This window comes from Theropithecus gelada, chromosome 16, assembly GCF_003255815.1.
Source record: "Theropithecus gelada isolate Dixy chromosome 16, Tgel_1.0, whole genome shotgun sequence".
NCBI lineage: Eukaryota > Metazoa > Chordata > Mammalia > Primates > Cercopithecidae > Theropithecus > Theropithecus gelada.
Window position 1 is genome coordinate 6,049,102 of NC_037684.1, and position 21,836 is coordinate 6,070,937.

Consider the following 21,836-nt stretch of genomic DNA (forward strand, 5'->3'; position numbering starts at 1 on the left):
GTATATATGATTGTAATTTTTTTTCTGAATTTTTTGTATTATCTGATTTAGCTTTGTTGGAGTATTTTTTCTATGTGAGTGAACTGTTTCTGGAAGGTAGAGTTCATTAAGATGAACTCCCTATTTCAAGTGTTTATATTATATATTAGCTTAATATTCAGATACATTAGTGTCACTAAAGTTGGTATACAATCTCCCACTGCTAAATTTGACTGGCTTTACAAAAAAAAAAAAAAACAGTAAAACAAAAACATTATCTGATGAATTATATTTTTAACCCAAAAGTTAAGGATCCTCATATTGTACAGTTTTGTTGTTGTTGTTGTTGTTGTTGTTTTTTGAGATGGAATCTCGCTCTGTCACCCAGGCTGGAGTGCAGTGGCTTGGTATCAGCTCACTGCAACCTTTGCCTCCCAGGTTCAAGCGATTATCCTGCCTCAACCTCCCGAGTAGCTGGGATTACAGGAGCCCACCACCTTGCCCAGCTAATTTTTGTATTTTTAGTAGAGACAGGGTTTTACCATGTTGCTCAGGCTGGTCTCTAACTCCTGACCTCAAGTGATCCATCCGCCTTGGCCTCCCAAAGTGCTGGGATTACAGGCGTGAACCACTGTGCTCGGCCTATATTGTACAATTTTGAACAGTATATGTTTATAAATGTGTATGAAAATAGATATTTTTACCTCTTATTTGTTCAATTTACTTTTTCTTGCATTAATTAGTATATTGATCTAATTAAAGGTTAAAGCTAAAGGCTTTATGAAATGTTTAAAAAAGAGTTCAGATGTAATCACCTTGGTAAATATGTATATTGTATGGGTTTGAATATAGGATATAACTTAAAGATTTCATCCCTGTACAGAAGACAGAATAAGATCTTCTGAAGTTTTGTTTTGTTTTGTTTTGTTTTTTGAGATGGAGTTTTGCTCTGGTTGTCCAGGCTGGAGTGCAATGGCAGGATCTTGGCTCATTGCAACCTCCACCTCCCAGGTTCAAGCGATTCTCCTGCCTCAGCCTCCCGAGTAGCTGAGATTACGGGAACCTACCACCATACCTGGCTAATTTTGTATTTTTAGTAGAGACAGGGTTTCTCCATGTTGGTCAGGCTGGTCTCAAACTCCTGACCTCAGGTGATCTGCCTGCCCTGGCCTCCCAAAGTGCTGGGATTACAGGCGTGAGCCACTGTGCCTGGCCTGAAGTATTTTTAAAAATATCTTTAAAAAACTGTTTTTTCTCCTCTTAAAAAAAAAAAAAGAAAATAATAGGAGTATTTTCCTCCCTAATAGGGACACATTTAATATTTTATTTATTTTTAGGTTTATAATAATTCAGGGAAAAAAATCTTTATCTTTTTTTTTTTAAGAGGTCTCACTCTTGATCTCACTCTAGTTGCCCAGGCTGGAGTACAGTGGCACAATCATAGTTCACCACAGCCTCCAACTCTTGAGCTCAAGTGATCCTGCTTCCTTGGCCTCCCAAAGTATTGGGATTATGGATGCGGCCACTGCACCCAGCCTTTTCATTTTTTTTGTTTGTTTGAGATGGAGTTTCGCTCTTGTTGTCCAGGCAGGAGTGCAATGGTGTGATCTTGGCTCACTGCAACTTCTACCTCCCGGGTTTAAGTGATTCTCCTGCCTCAGCCTCCCGAGTAGCTGGGATTATAGACATGTGCCACCACGCCCCACCATGCCCAGCTAATTTTGCATTTTTAGTAGAGACAGGGTTTCTCCATGTTGGCCAGGTTGGTCTTGAACTTCTGACCTCACGTGATCCGCCCGCCTCAGCCTCCCAAAGTGCTGAGATGACACACATGAGCCACTGCGCCCAGCCTTTCGTTTTTAAAGACAGTAAATTCCTGGAAGATTCAGATTCACTTTTGTGATAATGCCATGTTTCTGTTATGAACAACTAGGTAGTTGGAGAAACTATCAAAATAGAAAACAATGGCAAAGGAGATGGTTTGGATGGAAAGAAAATGATTTCCTTTTTATTTTTTTTTTTTTTTTTATTTTTTTTTATTTTTTTTTTTTTTTTTTTGAGACGGAGTCTGGCTCTGTCGCCCGGGCTGGAGTGCAGTGGCCGGATCTCAGCTCACTGCAAGCTCCGCCTCCCGGGTTTACGCCATTCTCCTGCCTCAGCCTCCCGAGTAGCTGGGACTACAGGCGCCCGCCGCCTCGCCCGGCTAGTTTTTTGTATTTTTTAGTAGAGACGGGGTTTCACCGTGTTCGCCAGGATGGTCTCGATCTCCTGACCTCGTGATCCGCCCGTCTCGGCCTCCCAAAGTGCTGGGATTACAGGCTTGAGCCACCGCGCCCGGCCTGATTTCCTTTTTAGACCTGCATAGATTGAGGTATCTACATTTCCAAAGTGGAGATGTTTAGGTACACAATAACATATGTAAATGTAGAAACTGTATTTGTGCGTGGCAACAGGTCAAGAGTGTATACCAACCCTAGGGAGTTGGAGGTGCTAGAGAAGGGAGGGCTTCCATTTCTTGCTTTGTTTCAGATTATTTGAAATTTTTTTAAACAAGTATATTTCACTTTTAGATTATAGAAAATGTTTATGTTACAGAAAATATTTAATACTTTTTTTTTTTTTTTTTTTTAAGAGATGGGGCCTTGCTATGTTGCCGAGGCTGGCTTCAAACTCCTGGGCGCAAGTTATCCTCCTACCTCAGCCTTCCAAGTAGCTGGCAGGCATGCACCACTGATACTTAATACTTTGACATCAAAGAGACTTAGGTTTATAAAGAAGATATATTGAGGACCTCAACTAAGATAGACAATGGTAAAATGGACATCAAAAGATGGTCTGTCAAGTTAAAATATTGCAAAGTTAAAAAATGAGCCTGCTGGGCGCTGTGGCTCATTCCTGTAATCTCAACACTTTGGGAGGCCGAGGCAGGAGGATCACAAGGTCAGGAGTTGGAGACCAGCCTGGCCAATATAGCGAAATCCCATCTCTACTAAAAATACAAAAATTAGCTGGGCATGGTGGTGTGTGCCTATAGTCCCAGCTACTTGGGAGGCTGAGGCAGGAGAATTGCTTGAACCCAGGAGGCAGAGGTTGCAGTGAGCCAAGATCACGCCACTGCACTCCAGCCTGGGCAACAGAGCCAGACTAGGTCTCAAAACAAAAGCCTATTAGACAAAGCTTGTTTGTTTTTGGCTAATATATTTGAGCTGATGAAAGTCATCTTTTGGGGCCGGGTATGGTGGCTCACACCAGTAATCCCAGCACTTTGGGAGGCTGAGGCAGGAGGACTGCTTGAGGCCAGGAATTTGAGCCCAGCCTGGGCAACAGGGTGAGACCCGTCTCTACACAAAATAAATTAGCTGGGTATGGTGGCATGTGCCTGTAGTCCTAGCTATTCAAGAGAGGCAGGAGGACTGCTTGAGGCTAGGAGGTGCTGCAGTGAACTGTGATTATGCCCCTGCACTCTAGCCTGGGTGATAAAGTGAGACCCTATCTCAAAAAAAGAAAACCAGCTTTTGGAGGCAGTGTGGCAAACCACATTCTACTTAGAGAATAAGAGGACGATTCTATAAGCTGTGCTATTGGTTATCTTTAGCTTTATTCTTTTTTTTTTTTTTTTGAGATGGAGTTTCACTCTTGTTGCCCAGGCTGGAGTACAATGGCACTATCTCAGCTCACTGCCACCTCCGCCTTCCAGGTTCAAGCGATTCTCCTGTCTCAGCCTCGCGAGTAGCTGGGGATACAGGCATGTACCGCCATGCCCAGCTAATTCTGTATTTTTTTGTTTGGTAGAGACAGGGTTTCTCCACTTTGGTCAGGCCAGTCTCAAACTCCTGACTTCAGGTGATCCACCCGCCTCGGCTTCCCGAAGTGCTGGGATTACAGGTGTGAGCCACTGCGCCAGGCCAGCTTTATTATAGTAAGTACCACCTAGGAAAACCATTATTCCCTATTTTAACAATATGATGATAATGCAAATGCTTAGTGTAGATAGTATTTGCTTTTAAAAGGAGATAACTTTGTTTCTTGTTTTGTGAATTTGGCATCTGTTTCTTTTTTTAATGAAAAATTTTTAAAAATTTGTGGTCTTGCTATGTTACCCAAGCTGCTCTTGAGCTCCCTGGGCACAAGCAGTCCTCCTGCCTCAGCCTCCCACAGTGCTGGGATTATCGGCATAAGCCACTGCACCAAGCCCCATCTTACTGTTTAACACATTAACCTGAAAGGCACAGAATCTCATAAAATGTTTATTGATTTGGTCTTGGCTTATTGTGTAAGCCATTTAATAGCCAAAAGTCAGAATTTAAACATCTAAAATACACTCAAAATGTGTTCTTTTCCAATAACATGGATGTTCACAACAGCTGGTGTTACGTTAGAGCTAATAATTATACATTAATATAACTGTAGCACATTAACCTCTGAATTCTAGGGCTCAGAGTCAAACACTGCTAATTCATAGAAGGCAACAGCTTGTAATAATGAATCATAAAGCTCTTCTACTCTTTGTAGTTCAGTAGATAAAAACATCTGTCTATAGCGGACTATTTTATCTGATGGGAAGAACACCCGAGGATTCGCCTTCAGTACAGAATCAAAGAGAAACTGCTTCACGAGCTCTTTTCCACTAGTCCGGGAGTCACCAATCATCAGTTCAAAATGCTTCCCCACTGCGTTTCGATTCATGCTCAGCACCTGATGCTGCCCTTCCTGGGCAAAAGTTTTATTCAATAAGGCATACAGCATGGCTTCCATGATATGAAAATGTAGCAGTATTGGAAACAGAGATGAGTTTTGAATGGAAAGTCCTGTTTTTTCCAGAACATAGAAATCTGCTTTAGGCATCTTTGAAATGATCGAGGAAATCTTTTAAAAGAAGGCAAAATAAAGGAGCAGAAATAATTCATTACATTTTATGTTTGGTCCCCTCTCTGTCCCACTTCTATTTTAAGATATTATAATTAGTTAACTTATACTATATCACTATTGACAATTTTGCAATAACTGAAAAAGCCATTTTATGAGCAGTCTGGTTCTGGTCATGGTTGTGTCACAACAACAGCTAAGCTATTTAGTCCTCCTAAGTACCAGTTTCTTGATCTGTACAATGGACTTCATAATTTCTAAAATCTGTATTGGCTTTAAGATTAGACAACTTAAAACTGTTTTATTAACCTTCAAACATTTTCTGGGATAGAGCATAGGGTTAGAATAACTAGCAAGAATCAATCACGTCTGCAACTGACTAATCACATCAGATGCTTGACTGAACCACAGATTTCATATGTATAATCAAGGTGATAATTCCTGCCCATTTCACAAGGTTTTGAAAACTCAAATGACACAATGTGATGGCATTTTGAAAAATAAGCTTTATAAATAAAAGACAGTGATAATGTTCTATAACATTTAGAATGAAATACCATTGATTTTCTCAGTATCTGCCTTTAAAAGCATAAGGCATTTCTTGAACTAACTAAAGGTTGAATTTTTAAAAATCAAAGGTGATGGAAAACATAATAGGAACAAGTGAGTAACAAGTACCAGAAGAAAACCCATCTTTACTATTTTATTACATTCCTTTTGGGACCAGAAGATTAAACTACACTCTAGCAGGTAGGAATCTGGAGGTGCAACTGCCTTACCTCTTCTAAGTAGACTGATGATGAGTATGATGTTCCCTTCATTAAACTCCAACGGTCACTTTGCTGCCAGTCCAGCACTGTCAATTTACGATCGAGGTGAGCCCAGGCAATTCTTCGAGTACCAAAAACAATAGATATGATACTATTAACTGCCTAAAAGAAAAAACTGGTTTAATTAGAAGTGTAAACATTTTTTTTTTTCTTTTTTTGAGATGGAGTCTCACTCTTGCCCAGGCTGGAGTGCAGTGGTGTGATCTTGGCTCACTGCAAGCTCCGCCTCCTAGGTTCATGCCATTCTCCTGCCTTAGCCTCCTGAGTAGCTGGGACTACAGGCACCCGCCACCATGCCTGGCTGATTTTTTATATATTTTTTTAGTAGAGACGGGGTTTCACCGTGTTAGCCAGGATGGTCTCGATCTCCTGACCTCATGATCCACCTGCCTCGCCTCCCAAAGTGCTAGGATTACAGGCATGGGCCACTGTGCCTGGCCAGAAGTGTAAACATTTTACAAATGCAAACATAATCTACAAATTCAGAATGCCTAACTAGTTTATGTAATATCAACTTATAGTTTATGAACTGAGAATTATCAAAGAAATGCAGGAGTAATTATTATTATTTTGAGATGGAGTCTCACTCTATCACCCAGGCTGGAGTGCAGTGGCACAATCGGCTCACCGCAACATCCACCTCCCAGATTCAAGCAATCCTCCTGCCTCAGCCTCCTGAGTAGCTGGGATTACAGGCACCTGCCACCACACCCAGTTAATTTTTGTATGTTTAGTAGAGACGGGGTTTCACCATGTTGGCCAGGCTGGTCTTGAACTCCTGACTTCAAGTGATCCATCCGCCTCTGCCTCCCAAAGTGCTGGGATTATGGGCGTCAGCCACTGAGGAGTAATTATTATTAAAAGGTAACGAACAGCAGTTTATAGATAAAGAACCTATACTCATCTCAACACCTAGCCCAAAGTAGGCATTCAAACTCAAGTGTAGCCAGGGTCTGCACTAGATACTAGGAAACAAACGTAACTGTACATTATAAGAAATGCCACCATAAAACTATTGTAGAGAGAAGTGATCAGGGAAGGTTTGCTGGAGAACTAGGAGAATGAGATGGTGCACGGGAAGTTATTTCACCCAGATATCAGGAAAGATAGGCTGTTTGACATCTCAAACTCTGGCAGTACAGTAAAGACTGAATAGGAAAAGGGCAGAGGACTAGGCAGGTGTCTGTAAACGTAAGTAACCTGCTTTATCCTGAGTGCTACAGGGGCCACTAAAAAAAACAGAATGTTAAGGAATAACGTAAGATTTACATTTCAGAAAAATCACTCATGGTGTAAAAGATGGGCTGGAGGGCACTAAAGGTAGGGATCTGTGTTAGGTACCTGTTATAACATGAGAAAGTATTAAGAATTGAAGACAGGCCGGGCGCGGTGGCTCAAGCCTGTAATCCCAGCACTTTGGGAGGCCGAGACGGGTGGATCACGAGGTCAGAAGATCGAGACCATCCTGGCGAACACGGTGAAACCCCGTCTCTACTAAAAAATACAAAAAACTAGCCGGGCGAGATGGCGGGCGCCTGTAGTCCCAGTTACTTGGGAGGCTGAGGCAGGAGAATGGCGTAAACCCGGGAGGCGGAGCTTGCAGTGAGCTGAGATCCGGCCACTGCACTCCAGCCCGGGCGACAGAGCGAGACTCCGTCTCACAAAAAAAAAAAAAAAAAAAGAATTGAAGACAATGACAGAAAGAAAAGAAACAGAGATAGTGGGAACAGGATTAATACATAGGTTTAATGAGGAGTCTAAGAATTCCAGTTTTATATCAGTGACTGAATGGCATCATTAATGATGAAGATGACCCTAGGGAAGGTGGGAAGAAAATTTTTTGTTTTGTTTTGGTTTGTTTTTAATGTATTAAGTTTGGGTTGCCTATAGGGCTTCTACAAGGAGATATATAAGTAATTGAATATTTAGATTTTGCTTCCTATCAAGTATGGGCTGACAATGAAGTACAATGCTATTACCTTTCCCCAACATGGCTCACTTAGTTATATTAACAAACTAATATGTTCTATAGATACAGAGGCAAATAAACAGGAACAATTAGTTCTATTCCCATCTCCCTTTCATTGCTAAGAACTGGATAAATGTCTTAAAGACAAAATAGTGTAGATGCCCAAAATACAGACCTCCTATTGGTTCTTTTCTTTAGCTCAGTGACTCTCAAGCTTTAGTGTGCGTAAGCATTACTAAACCAGACTACACACAATACTTTGTGGGCAATCGATTTTCTCTTAAAGGATTTTACTGCATGACTTATGTCTCCATAAAAACTGACTTTAGAATCCAGCCCCCTAAATAAGATGCAACTGCACTATAATCTGGATATAAATAGTTTTGGCCATGAATTTGGATGAGAATCCTCCCTGAAAAGTTTGGTTGAAATATGTTCCAGATCAATTGCAGCAGTTCTACCTGGAGTCCATGAGCAGACTTAACAGAATCTGCCAGTCCTCTGAAACTGCAGTATTCTGTGTATATGTGCTATATCTTTTTCTACAGGAAAAGGGTCCACAGCTTTCATCAGGTTTTCAAAAGTACCCATATTCCTCAAAAACCTGGGAGCCACTGGTCTAGAAAAAAATGGTGCTTATGATTTTTATGAGATAATGATTATCAAGCAATGTTACACAGGACATGAGTTCCTCTAAAGTTTAATATCTGAATGCTGTGTCCAGGCGCAGTGGCTCACACCTGTAATCCCAGCACTTTGGGAGCCCGAGGTGGGTGAATCACGAGGTCAACAGATCGAGACCATCCTGGCCAACGTGGTGAAACCCCGTCTCTACTAAAAATACAAAAATTAGCTGGGTGTGGGGGCGTGTGCCTGTAGTCCCAGCTACTCAGGAGGCTGAGGCAGGAGAATCGCTTGTCCCTGGGAGGTGGAGGTTGTCGTGAGCCAAGATCGTGCCACTGTACTCCAGCCTGGTGACAGCGCAAGACTCCGTCTCAAAAAAAAAAAAAAAAAAAGGCTGTATCAAATATTTGTAGTACTTATTTTTTTAAGATAATGGAAAAAGAAGTGCTTTTAGAAAGGCCATAACCCATCTTTGCTCCTTAATTTCTCATTAATCCCAACATCACCCTTAGACACAGCCTAGTATCTCCAATGACACTCCTCTTAAATAAGCCTTGCCTAGACCTGCTTCTCAACACTAACTGTTCTTTCTACCTAGAATCCCCTCCTCTCCCAGCCAAAGGATCTCTCCTTTAAGATCTAAATTGAGTTTTTCCAGTAAACTTTCCACAACAGTCAGAGCCCATTGTTTTCTCTCCTCTCAACTGCCAATTTACTATCTGTACATCTCATTATTTGGTAGTGACCATATACTTGCCAACTAAACCTGAAGAACCTTGTCTTAGCCACTTCCCAACCCAATGCCCAGAAGACTGCTTTCCAGAGTAGGTTCTCAAATATTAGGCAGTATAGCAGACATGAAGAATATACCTTAAGTCTTTCTCTTTCTATGTCTGGTTTGAGGAGCTTTCTCAGGAACCGTTTTTCCGGTAACTTTCTTTTTTCCCCTCCAGTCTTTGGACAAAGTATGGAGTTACAAACTTGAACTGTACTTTTATACTTAAACAAGGGCACATTCATTAAACTCTCTAAATTCTGAAATAGCCCAAAGTTTTCTCTGTGCTTTACGATATTGATGGACCTTCTTCCACGAAGCAATCTGAAAGCTTCAAGTTCTTTAGTAGATGCTGTATTCAACACATGCAAGATGGAAGCCTGCTGTTCTGAAGAGAAGAGCTTGTCAAGTGCATTTTCAGGCTCCTTTGCATTTTCATCACAAAAAGTAACATTGGGAGTAATTTTCTTAGGTGTAGTGGATTTTTTCCGACAGCAGAAATTATGTAAGACCCGTAACAGGGATGACCTCGACGGGGCCAGAAAGCATCTCCACCTCTCTAAAAGGAAAATGTAGCAAAATGTAAGTTGGATGTCCTACTTCCTTTAGTGTTAGTTGCAAGCTTGACTAGATCCTTTGCAAAGTCACAAATACTTTCCCGGAATTTAAGAACTAGTAGAGGACAATATTAAATTGTCCTGGAGAATCATCTTTAAAAGAGGATTAGTTTTTAAACTATATTACATAGAGTTTTAAATACAGCTTTTGTTGTTTTCAAGTCACGAGAGATGTCTTCCGATTTTTATGGATCAGTCCAAAGTTTTACTACCTAGAAAACTGTATTTTACACCCATTAGGAAGAAGGTAGTTGAAGTAATTATTCCAACTGCTTAACGTTTTTGATATTTTTAATTTAGAGGAATCTTTTTGTAACTAATATTTCCTGTTAAGGTTTGTCTTAGGCCGGGCGTAGTGGCTCACGCCTATAATCCCGGCACTTTGGGAGCCGAGGTGGGAGGATCACCTGAGGTCGGGAGTTCGAGACCAGCCTAACCAACATGGAGAAACCCTGACTCTACTAAACATACAAAATTAGCCGGGCGTGTTGGCGTATGCCTGTAATCCCAGCTACTCAGGAGGCTGAGGCAGGAGAATCGCTTTAACCCGGAAGGCGGAGGTTGCGGTGAGCCGAGATCACACCATTGCACTCCAGTTTGGGCAACATGAGTGTAACTTGTTTCAAAAAAAAAAAAAAAAAAAAAAAAAAGGTTTCTCTTCACTTCCATTTTCACATTTTAGTATCTCATCTGGTGGAACTGAATAAAATTAAATTTTATACGTTTATAAGAAATGTTTCAGCTAAGTGGTAGATTTATGGGCAGTTTTATTTTCTTCCGTACACTTTTCAAGATTTCTACCATGACGTTTTTGCAAGTACGAGAAACACCATACAATGCATAACTTTGTAAAACCAGTGGGAAGTCACTCTAACATCGCAGCCACAGGAAAGTAATGCGGCCAGAGGTAAGCAAGCGGCTGTGAGAATCTGAACCATCCGCCCACTCTGAGGAGCCACCTGTGGAACCTGAGGCCAAGGAAGCACAAATGTTCCGAAAACCGCCCCGTCAACTAGGCTGGGGCTCCAAGAGAGGGGCCTGAACAAGGGACATGAGGAAGGAAACACTCTAGGACATGAGGGACATGAGGAAGGAAACACTCCAGGTTCCTCCAGAATACCTCCAGCCCTATTCCATTAGCCTCTAGGGTCAGAGGCTAGTGACAGACAGGAAACTACCCCAGTGTGCCAAGCACCCTACCTCCCGCCATGAAGAGGGTAGTGCCGCTCATCTCCAAATTGAGTCAGTAGGTCCGGTCTTCCTCCATTGACTTCCGGTTCCTGCGTGCTGCGCCCAAAAGCGCTCGGCCTGCACTCGGCGGAAAGGTTGTTGTCCAAGCGGCGTTCCGGCGCAAGGCCGGAGGTGTGTCCCGCTGAGCAGTGGGTTGTCCGCGTCTGCGCTGCCGGCTTCCGAGCGGGCGCCTGCCGAGGCCCTGGCCCCGGATTCCGAGTCCCGGGCTGGCCGGTAGTCTTCTTCCACTGCACCGGGGAGACGTTCTTGCCCCTCCCAACTCCTGAGAGCCGCTGGGCCGAATCTCCAGGAAGGCAATTGGGAGGCCAGTGTTAGTCTGTAGTGGGCAAAGTCCCTCCTTCGTGGAGACTCCCTGGGTTTCTCGTAGACACTTAGATTGAGGAGCTCCTGTTGGGGCCCAGCCTGTGGCGCCGGGAGCGGGATCTGGTGGGGGCAGCGTAGACAAGGTCCTCAAATAACCTTTTCACCAGGTAGACTGGAATAACGGGGAGAGATGCGAAGTGTTTCAGGAGCTCAACAGGGAAACAGGGCAGGCAAGGGATTAGGGAAGGGCGAGGGAGGAGGAGATTGCGTTGGCGCTGGAGCGGTATTCCACTTAGAAGGGATAAAGGGAGATGAATGTGGCGCCGAATTGAGTTGGTCCTTGAATGCTGGGTGGAGCAGTTGAATACTCCACCAGGGAGGAGGAAGCCTGAAGTCCCCGAGGTTTATGATTTGCAGAGTCAGACTGGAGATGTGTTTCTAGAAAATTGGCCGTATACTGTATACCGAATGTGAGGCTGGATTGGAGGTGAAGAGCCTGGCAGCAAAGAGAAGTTGCGAAGAGCCTGGGAGCAAAGAGAAGTTGCCTCTCCTCTTCCCAGGGGAGAGGCAACCGTAAGGATTTTTTTCTTTTTTTTCTTTTTTTTTTTTTTGGACAGTCTTGCTCTGTCGCCCAGGCTGGAGTGCAGTGGTGCGATCTCGCTGCAACCTCCGCCTCCCGATTTCAAGCGATTCTCGTGCCTCAACCTCCCGAGTAGCTAGGATTACAGGCGCGCGCCACCACGCCCGGCTAATTTTTGTATTTTTGGTAGAGACGGGTTTCACCATGTTGGCCAGTTTGGTCTTGACCTCCTGACCTCAGGTGATCCGCCCACGTCGGCCTCCCAAAGTGCTGGGATTACAGGCGTGAGCCACTGCGCCCGGCCAACCGTAGGGAATTGAACCTGGGAGATGTAAGGAGAGTGGAAAGAAACGGATTCTTTCTGGAAGATGGGGAGCCAGTTTTGTGAAAAACGGGGAATTCAGGAGGGAGGGAAAGGTGATGAGTTTGTGTTTTTATGAGGCAGCAATGGATTGATTGTTTTGTGTCTGGAAGGCAGTGGGGATGTGGGGGAATCATAAGTATTAATAAAATGTGCTGGTTGGGAGCAGTGGCTCGAGTCTGTAATTCCAGCACTTTGGGAGGCCGAGACGGGCTGATCCCTTGAGCTCTCGAGTTCCAGACCATCCTGGGCAACATGGCGAAACCCCGTCTCTACTAAAAAATTGGCCAGGTGTGGTGGAGCATGCCTGTTATCCCAACTACTGAGGAGGCTGAGGTGGGAGAATCACCTGAGCCCGCGAGGTAGAGGTTGCAGTGAGTGGAGATCGTGTCACCACACTCCGGCCTGGGGGACAGAGCCAGACCTTGTCTCAAAAAAATAAAAATAAAAAAAAAGAAAAGAAAAGAAATTTTCTCATAGGAAGTCTAGGTACCTTGGCAGTTTCTGGGGAACTTACGAATCTAACAAGAAATTACATCAACTTACAAATGTAACAAGAAATTACATCAACTTTTTCTGCAAAATCAGGAGGAAATAATTTCCTCAACTGTAGGGCTTATTCAACTTACTGAGATGTTATGATTGAATTACATCCCTCAAAACAAATTTGTTGAAGTCCTAATCCCCAGTACCTTATTTTTCCAAATAAGGCCATTGTAGATGTAACTAATTAAAATGAGGACACGCTGGACTGGGGCAGGGACTAACCCAACATGACTGCTGTTCTTATGAGAAGATGGCCCTGTGAATGCCATGTGAAGATGGAAGTGGAGATTGGAATGATGCATCTACAAGCCCAGGAAGGCCAAGTGTTGCCAGCAGTCACTAGAAACTAGGAGAGAGGCATGGGCCAGAGTCCCCTCAGAGCCCTTTGAAGGAACCAGCCCGGATAACACCTTGATTTTGGGCTTCCAGCCTCCTGAACTGGAGAGAATAAATGTCTGTTGTTTTAAGCCACCCAGTTTGTGGTCATTTGTTACAGCAGCCCTAAGAAACTAATACATGAGGCCATAAGAAGTCCTGGTGATGCTTTCAAAGACAGTCTGATTCGCTAGCAAGACACAGTTTATCACTTACTAACTGCATCACCTTAGGCAGTTTCTTATCCTCTCTGAACCTCACCTTCCTCATTTGTAAAACAGAGTTAATGGTACCTACTGCACAGGGCTGCTTGGAGGATGAATGAGAAACTGGATGCAAAGAACCCAGCACAAGATAAGAGTTCAATCAATGTGGTTTTCCCCAGTAAAGCATCCCCCCTCTTCTTGAGAAATAATTATGAATGACCTATAGGGGAATCACCCTCCTTCCTGAAAGCATTTATTCAGAAATATGCTTTGACTAGAGCCAGAAATACAAAGGAAAGAGACAACTATTGCCTGATTTACTGTAAACCAGAACTGATGCCTCCAAAATGAAAGTCACTGTCTTCCCCCAGAAACTGGCTCCTTCTCGCTTCCCTGTTTTTGTCAAACAGATGCAGGTGTCTCTGGCTCCTCCTACTCCTTCCACCATTATGTCTAGCCTGTCATCTAGTTTCTGTGTTAAAACTTTTGACTGTGATCCAGGATACACATATGAAACAAAAGTTTCATTTAAAAAAAAAAAAAAGGCCAGGCGTGGTGGCTCACCTCTTGTAATACCAGCACTTTGGGAGGGCAAGGCGGGCAGATTGATTGAGCCCAGGACCAGACTGGGAAACATAGCAAGACCCCATCTTTACCAGAAATTACAAAAAAGTTAGCTGGGCATGGTGGTATGCGCCTGTAGTTCCAGCTACTTGGGAGGCTGAGGTGGGAGAATTCCTTGAGCCCAGGAGGTGGAGATCCTAGTGAGCAGAGATTGCACCAGTGCACTCCAGCCTGGGTGGCAGAGCGAGACCCTGACTCAACGAAAAACAAAAACAACCTTTGTATTTTTGCATGTGATACACCCTGATATTTTCTATTTCCTTCTTTATTTTTTTTTAATTTGGGAGTGCAAAAGGTTTATTGAAAAAAAAAAAACACAAGTCTGTTTTGAAGCCTGTAGGACATTAGGGAGAGATGTCCAATAGATAAAGATGCATGTCTGAAGCTAAGGATGAGCACTGAGCTGGGGTCTAGGTTTGGAGGCCATCAGCCTGTAGAGATGGTACTTTACTCATGAGAACAGATGCAATGAGCCAGGGAGAGGGGGTAGGTGTGAGAAAAGCACAGTGAAATAAGGAGAGAACTCCTTGGGAGCACCAGCATTAGATGTGGTTAGAGGATTCGGACTCCTAAGAAGATTGAGAAACAATATTCAGATTTAAAAGGAAACAGGAGGCCGGGCCCTGTGACACACACCTGTAATCCCAGCACTTTGGGAGGCCAAGGCAGGCAGATCACCTGAGGTCAGAAGTTTGAGACCAGCCTGGCCAACATGGTGAAACCCCATCTCTACTAAAAATACAAAAATTAGCCGGGCATGGCGGTGGGCGCCTGTAATCGCAGCTACTTGAGAGGCTGAGGCAGGAGAATGGCCTGAACCCAGAGCCAGAGGTTGCAGTGAGCCGAGATTGCACCACTGCATTCCAGCCTGGGTGATAAGAGCGAGACTCTGTCTCAAAGAAAACCAAAAAACACCACCACATTGCAATACCACTACACACCCATGAGAATAGCTACTGGAAATCTCATACATTGCTGATGGAAGTGTGGGTTAGTTGAATCACTTTGAAAAACTGTTTGGCAATATCTACTAAAGCTGAAGATTTGTATATCCTATGGCCCTGCAGTCCAACCCCTGGGTGTATATCCAACAAAATGCAAACAGATGTGCACTAAAGGACATGCAACTGGTGGAGGTATATGTATAAAATTGCCAGTATTTGCCAGTTGTCTGTTTGCAAAAATGGCAATTTCACATGGTTAAACCTGATTACAAGAATGTTCATAGCAGCACTATTTGTATTAGCCAAAACCTGGAGTATCTCAATGGCAGATTATTGTGTATATATTGAATAAATGTTTCACCCAGTAACATGGGTAGATCTCACAAACATAGTGTTGAGTGAAAGAAGCCACACAGCTATATATAAAGTACAAAAACAAGCCAGGTGCGGTGGCCCACGCCTGTAATCCTAGCACTTTGAGAGGCCAAGGCAGGCAGGTTGCCTGAGCTCAGGAGTTCAAGATCAGCCTGGGCAACATGGTGAAACCTGGACTCTACTAAAAATACAAAAAAATTAGCCAGGTATGGTGGTAGTCCCAACTACTCGGGAGGCTGAGGCAGAAGAATTGCTTGAACCCAGGAGGTGGGGGTTGCAGTGAGCCGAGATTGAGATTGTGCCACTGCACTCCAGCCTGGGCGACAAAGTGAGACTCCGTCTCCAGGGGAAAAAAAAACCAGACTAAACGAATCTATCATGATAAACATGAGATTACTTTTGGGACTAATCACTGAAGAGAGAATGGGAATGTTTTGGGATACTGGTTATCCTCTTTTTTTAAAAGCTCTGTATGCTATTTAAACACGTGTGTGCACTTTGTAAAATTCATTAAGCTGCATGCTTGTGATTTGTGCACTTTTCTGTATTATATTTCAGTAAAAGATTACTTAAAAGTTTAATTCTTGGATGGGCATGGTGGCTCACGCCTCTAATCCTTGCACTTTGGGAGGCTAAGGTGGGAAAATTGCTTGAGACCAGGAGTTCGAGACCAGCCTGGGCAACATAGTGAGACACCGTCTCTACAGAAAAATTTAAAAATAGCCAGGTGTGGGCTGGGCATGGTGGCTCATACCTGTAATCCCAGCACTTTGGGAGACCAAGGCGGGCAGATCACGAGGTCAGGAGATCAAGACCATCCTGGCTGACATGGTGAAACCCCATCTCTATTAAAAATACAAAAAATTAGTCAGGCGTGGTGGCAGGCGCCTGTAGTCCCAGCTACTCAGGAGTCTGAGGCAGGAGAATGGCGTGAACCCGGGAGGTGGAGCTTGCAGTGAGCCAAGATTGCATCGCTGCACTCCAGCTTGGGTGATAAGAGCGATACTCCGTCTTAAAAAAAAAAAAAACAAAACAGGTGTGGTAGCACATGCCTGTAGTCCTACCTACTTGGGAGGCTGAGGTGAGAGGATACCTAAGCCCAGGATTTGAGGTTATAGTGAGCCATGACTATGCCACTGCACTCTAGCCTGGGTGACAGAGTGAGACCCTGTTTCCAAAAATAAAAAGTAAAAAAGTTGTCTGGGGCTTGGTACAGTGGGTCACGCCTGTAATCCCAGCACTTTGGGAGGCCGAGGTGGGCGGATCATTTGAGGCCAGGGTTTGAGACCAACCTGGCCAACATGGTGAAACACCGTCTCTACTAAAAATACAAAAATTACCCAGGCATGATGGTGCTCGCCTGTAGTCCCAGCTACTCAGGAGGCTGAGGTGGGAGGATTGCTTGAGCCCAGGAGATGGAGGCTGTAGTGAACCGAGACTGCACTACTGCACTCCAGCTTGGGTAATGGAGCAAGACCCTATCTCAAAAAAATAAAAATAAAATAAAATTAAAAAGTTGTCTTCAAATTATTTTGAATTAGATATGCATCAGATAAGGTTTGAATGTTTATTTAGTGACATAGTCTATTTAGTCCTCAAAGTCATTAATCACCTTATATACAGACTCTCGAGAAAAGGGCTGCTGATTCTTGAATGGATAATTTGGAGTAGGGAGCACGTGATGTATTTCTCTGACTGCTCCACCCGCAAATCTCAGGGATATTTTGTAAAGGAAAGATAATTGTCCTACTAATCTTCGTCTGGGAAAAGTTTTGGATTTTTTTCCTGCTTTTATGTTACATTTTTAAATTATTTTTTCCGTATTATACACAATTAAAATTATTAGGCAAATGATCAAAATAAAAGACCTCTCTCACAATTTGAGACCCAGAATCAGAAAACTTGGCTCATGCTCCAATGTTGCTACATATTTCCTATGTATCTCAGTTTATTTCTATAAGAATAGTTTTCTCTTTTGCAAGACAAAATTCAAAGTACCACTCTTACCAGGTTGTTGTGGAAATAAAATGATGTAAAATAAAAACTCTTATACAATGAGAGTCTCACTTTGACACAGAGTCTCACTCTGTCACCCAGGCTGGAGTGCAGTGACATCATATCAGCTTATTGCAACCTCTGCCTCCCAGGTTCAAGCGATTCTCCTGCCTCAGCCTCCCAAGTAGCTGGGACTACAGGAGCCTGCCACAATGCCCCGGCTAATTTTTGTATTTTTAGTAGAGACAGGATTTTACCATATTGGCCAGGCTGGTCTTGAACTCCTGACCTTGTGATCCGCCCGCCTTGGCCTCCCAAAGTGCTGGGATTACAGGCATGACCCACGGTTCCTGGGCAAGAGATATTGTTAATTGGCAAATTGATTCTATATATTAAAATGAGGTGTGATTGGCCAGGTGCGGTGGCTTACGCCTGTAATCCCAGTACTTTGGAAGGCCGAGGTGGGTGCATCACCTGAGGTCAGGAGTTCGAGATCAGCCTGGCCAACATGGTGACTAAACATGTCTCTACTAAAAATACAAAAATAAGCCAGGCTGGTGGTGCATGCCTGCAATTCCAGCTACTCCCGGAGGTTCAGGCAGGAGAATTGCTTGAACCCAGGAGGCGGAGATTGCAGTGAGCTGAGATCACGCCATTGCACTACACCCTGGACCCCAGAGCAAGACTTTGTCTTTAAAAAAAAAAAAAAAAAGTGTGATTGTCTGAGAGGAAAATACCCTGATGCTTGATAAGACAATCCCTTAGATGATTACTTTTAGGTATAACTAAAGAACTTTTGGATTTTGTGTTTTTATTTTTATTTATTTACTTATTTATTTATTTTTAATAGAAACAGAGTTTTGCCATGTTGCCCAGGCTGGTCTGGAACTCCTGGGATCAAGAGATCCTCCCTCCCTGGTCTCCCAAAGTGCTGAGATCACAGGTATGAGCCACCATGCGCAGTCAAACTTTTGTATTTTTAAACCCAGTTTTAAAATTCTAGTTCCATAAAGGAGCACCCCAGTGTTCAAATCCAATTTCCAACAGGTGTCACTCTAACCCCTTCAATTATAGTTGTGCCTAAACCTCTATAACTAACTTCTCATTTCGTGTTGCAGGTAATGAAGTAAGATGCAAACAATTATCTTGGGTCTATTTAGGACCTCTTTTCTGGCTCTTCAGGTTTCACAAATGGATACTTCATCTCTCTGGATCTCTATTGGGTCATTGCATTTTCTTCAGAATGCAAACTCCTATAAACTCCTGGACTGCCTGTGTAATGGGGTCTCAACTCCACTCAGTTCACCACCATTGAAAACATTGTTACAAAATCCACATAACAAAAAATTCATAATTTTAGGATTCAATTCAGTGACATTTAGTACATTCACAATGTTGTGCAACTATCACCATTATCTAGTTCCAGATCTTTTTTTTTCTTTTTTTTTGAGACAGGGTCTCACTCAGTCGCCTAAGCTGGAGTACAGTGGCACGATCCACCTCCTGGGTACAAGCGATTCTCCTGCTTCAGCCACCCGAGTAGCTGGGATTATAGGCATGCGCTACCATGCCTTGCTAATTTTTGTGTTTTTAGTAGAGATGGGGTTTCACCACGTTGGCCAGGCTGGTCTCAAACTCCTGAGCTCAAGTGATCTGCCTGCCTCGGCCTCCCAAAGTGTTGGGATTACAGGTATGAGCCACCACGCCCAGCCCCAGTTCCAGAACATTTTTAACACCCTAAAAGGAAACCTCACCCATTACAGTCTCTCTCTAGTCCCTCTGCCCCCAACCCCACTCCCTCCAGCCCCTGGCAACCACTACTCTGCTTTCTGTCTCTACAGATTTGTCTGTTCTGGACATTTCATAAAACTGGATCAACCAAAATTTTTCAGGCCCAGCATTTGCTAGGCACCAAGGATACAAGGATGAATATGACAATCTGCTATTAACCAAATCACTGCTGACTGGGATAAAACAAGTTTAAAAAAAAAACCATAGTCCAAGGTGATGATTATTGTAATGGAAATATGAACATTTTGGGAACATAGTTCAGGGGGACGAGGGCAAGCTGGAAGAAGTAAGATTTTTTTGAGGAGTCTCACTCTGTCGCCCAGGCTGGAATGCAGTGAAGTAATCTCAGCCCACTGCAACCTCCACCTCCCGTGTTCAAGTGATTCTCATGCCTCAACCTCTCAAGTAGCTGGGACTACAGGCAACCGCCACCATGCCCAGCTAATTTTTCTATTTTTAGTAGAGACAGGGTCTCGCAATGTTGGCCAGGCTGGTCTCGAACTTCTGACCTCAGGTGATCAGTCCACTTTGACCTCCCAAAGTGTTGGGATTACAGGCGTGAGCCACCGCACCTGGTCAAAAGTAGGACTTGAATTTAGGCATGGAGGCAGGAGTTTGTTCCACCAACCAATGGAGGCTGGGCTGGAGGATGGTGTAGAGGAGAGAGCTGGGGTAGGAGGGGGGGCAGCATGAGCGAGATACAGTGGCATGGAGTTGGATAGCTCTGTGTTCAAAGGATGTGGACAGAGCACACACCAAGCACATGGCAGGGCCTTTGCCCTGGTTGTTCCCTTCCCCTAGGACACTCCTCTCTCAGATCGCTGCTGGTTGGCTTGACCCCTTCCTGCAGATCTTTGCTTAAATGTTACCCGCTCAGAGAGGACTTCCTTGATCTCTCTATCAAAATAGCAACTTTCATTCCTCTCTATCCCCTCACTCTGTTTCTTTTTCTTTATAGCACGTATCATTCTTGCACTATATTGTATATATGTATATTTGTTTCTCTGTTCATTTCCTGTCTCCCTAACTTGAAGGTAAGCTCCACAAAGGCAGCTATTTCCCCAGCTATGTGGCCATATCTCAGCACCCATAACGGTATCTGGCACATAGTAGGTGCCCCACAAATAATGAATGAATGAGCAAACCCTGAGGCAGTACTGCAGTGGGGAGTCCCTTTGAGATCTGAGTGGTTCCAGTTGCTGAAGACAAGGTGATATTAAACACAGGTCAACTCAATCACCTTATTTACTCTGCATGGCTGCTTGTCAGCTGTTTCACTTGCCTTCAAAAGGAATTATTGCTTTCCTTCAAAAAGGAAAATACTTTGTGATCCCAAGTCCTCTCACTTTATTGATTATTATATTTTTACCGATCCTCATTTCTTTATTTATTTAGCAAACACTTGTTGAATCCCTGCTATGTGGCATGCAGGGATATAACAGAGAACACAACTGACCCAAGCCCTGTCCTCATGAAGTGTAGAAGTGTGACAGACCAGTAAACCAGCAAGCAATTACAGTAGAGTAGTAGAGTATAATGCTTGAAAATACAGTTTTTTTGTTTTAGTTTGTTTTGGTTTTTGAGACAGAGTCTCACTCTGTTGCCTAGGCTGGAGTGCAGTGGCATGACCTTGGCTCACTGCAACCTCTGCCTCCCAGGTTCAAGCGATTCTCCTGCCTCAGCCTCCCAAGTAGCTGGGATTACAGCCACACGCCACCATGCCCAGCTAATTTTCTTTGTATTTTTTTTTTTTTCAGTGGAGACCAGGTTTCACCATGTTGGCCAGGCTGATCTCGAACTCCTAGCCTCAGGTGATCTGCCTGCCTCAAACTCCCAAATTTCTGGGATTGCAGGCATAAGCCACCATGCCTGGCTTGTTTTTTTTTTGTTTGTTTGTTTTTGTTTTTGAGACCCCCCATCTCTACTAAAAACACAAAAATTAGCCGGGTGTGGTGGTGTGCGCCTGTAGTCCCAGCTACTTGGGAGGCGGAGGCAAGAGAATCACTTGAACCAGGGAGGCAGAGGTTGCAGTGAGCCGAGATCATGCCACTGCACTACAGCCTGGGCGACACAGCAAGACTCAGTCTCAAAAAAAAAAAGGAAAGCAAAAATTGGGTATAAAAAGTTGTATGAAAAATGTGCTTCCAATCATATTTAAATATGCATAAAAGATCTGAAGGATATTCACAAAAATGTTCATGATGGTCAGCAGCAGTATTATTAAAAAGCATAATGTTAGGGCCGGGCACGGTGTCTTACGCCTATAATCCCAGCGCTTTGGGAGGCTGAGGCCGGCAGATCACTTGAGGCCAAGAATTTGAGACCAGCCTGACCAACATGGTAAAACCTCATCTCTACTAAAAATACAAAAATTAGCTGGGTGTGGTGGCACATGCCTGTAATCCCAGCTATTTGGGAGGCTGAGGCACGAGAATTGCTTGAACCTGGGAAGCAGAGGCTGCAGTGAACCAAGATCGTACCACTGCACTCCGGTCTGGGAGACAGACAGAGACTCTCTCTCTCTCTCAAAAAAAAAAAAAAAAAGAAACATAATGTTAGGTTGAACTTTATGACATTTCTATCGCCATTTTTGTAAGTTAATTTCATATGGTTCAACCTAATATATTGGTGAAAAGAGTCCAAGGCAAACTTGGATTCAAATCCCAGCTTCAGTATGCATGATTCAGTATACAACATCTCAGCTGTGTAACCCTGGACAAATGTACTTACCCTCTCTCTGAGCCACAGTAGTCTCATCTGTAAAATGGGCATAAACATAGTCTGTAACTCAGCGTTATGGCTAAAATTAAGTGGAATAATGCAAG

The 21,836-nt window shown here is 43.6% G+C and overlaps 1 protein-coding gene across 1 annotated transcript; it reads right to left on the minus strand.

The window, feature by feature from the left end:
- Nucleotides 1-4,210: 4,210 nt before the first annotated feature.
- On the minus strand, nucleotides 4,211-11,513 carry TEFM (transcription elongation factor, mitochondrial). Its single transcript, XM_025363260.1, has 4 exons — nucleotides 10,861-11,513; nucleotides 9,139-9,602; nucleotides 5,625-5,777; nucleotides 4,211-4,845 (listed from the first exon to the last, which is right to left on the minus strand). Exons 1-4 carry the CDS (start codon nucleotides 10,889-10,891, stop codon nucleotides 4,408-4,410), a joined length of 1,086 nt encoding a protein of 361 aa, XP_025219045.1. The 5' UTR covers nucleotides 10,892-11,513; the 3' UTR covers nucleotides 4,211-4,407.
- Nucleotides 11,514-21,836: the final 10,323 nt, after the last annotated feature.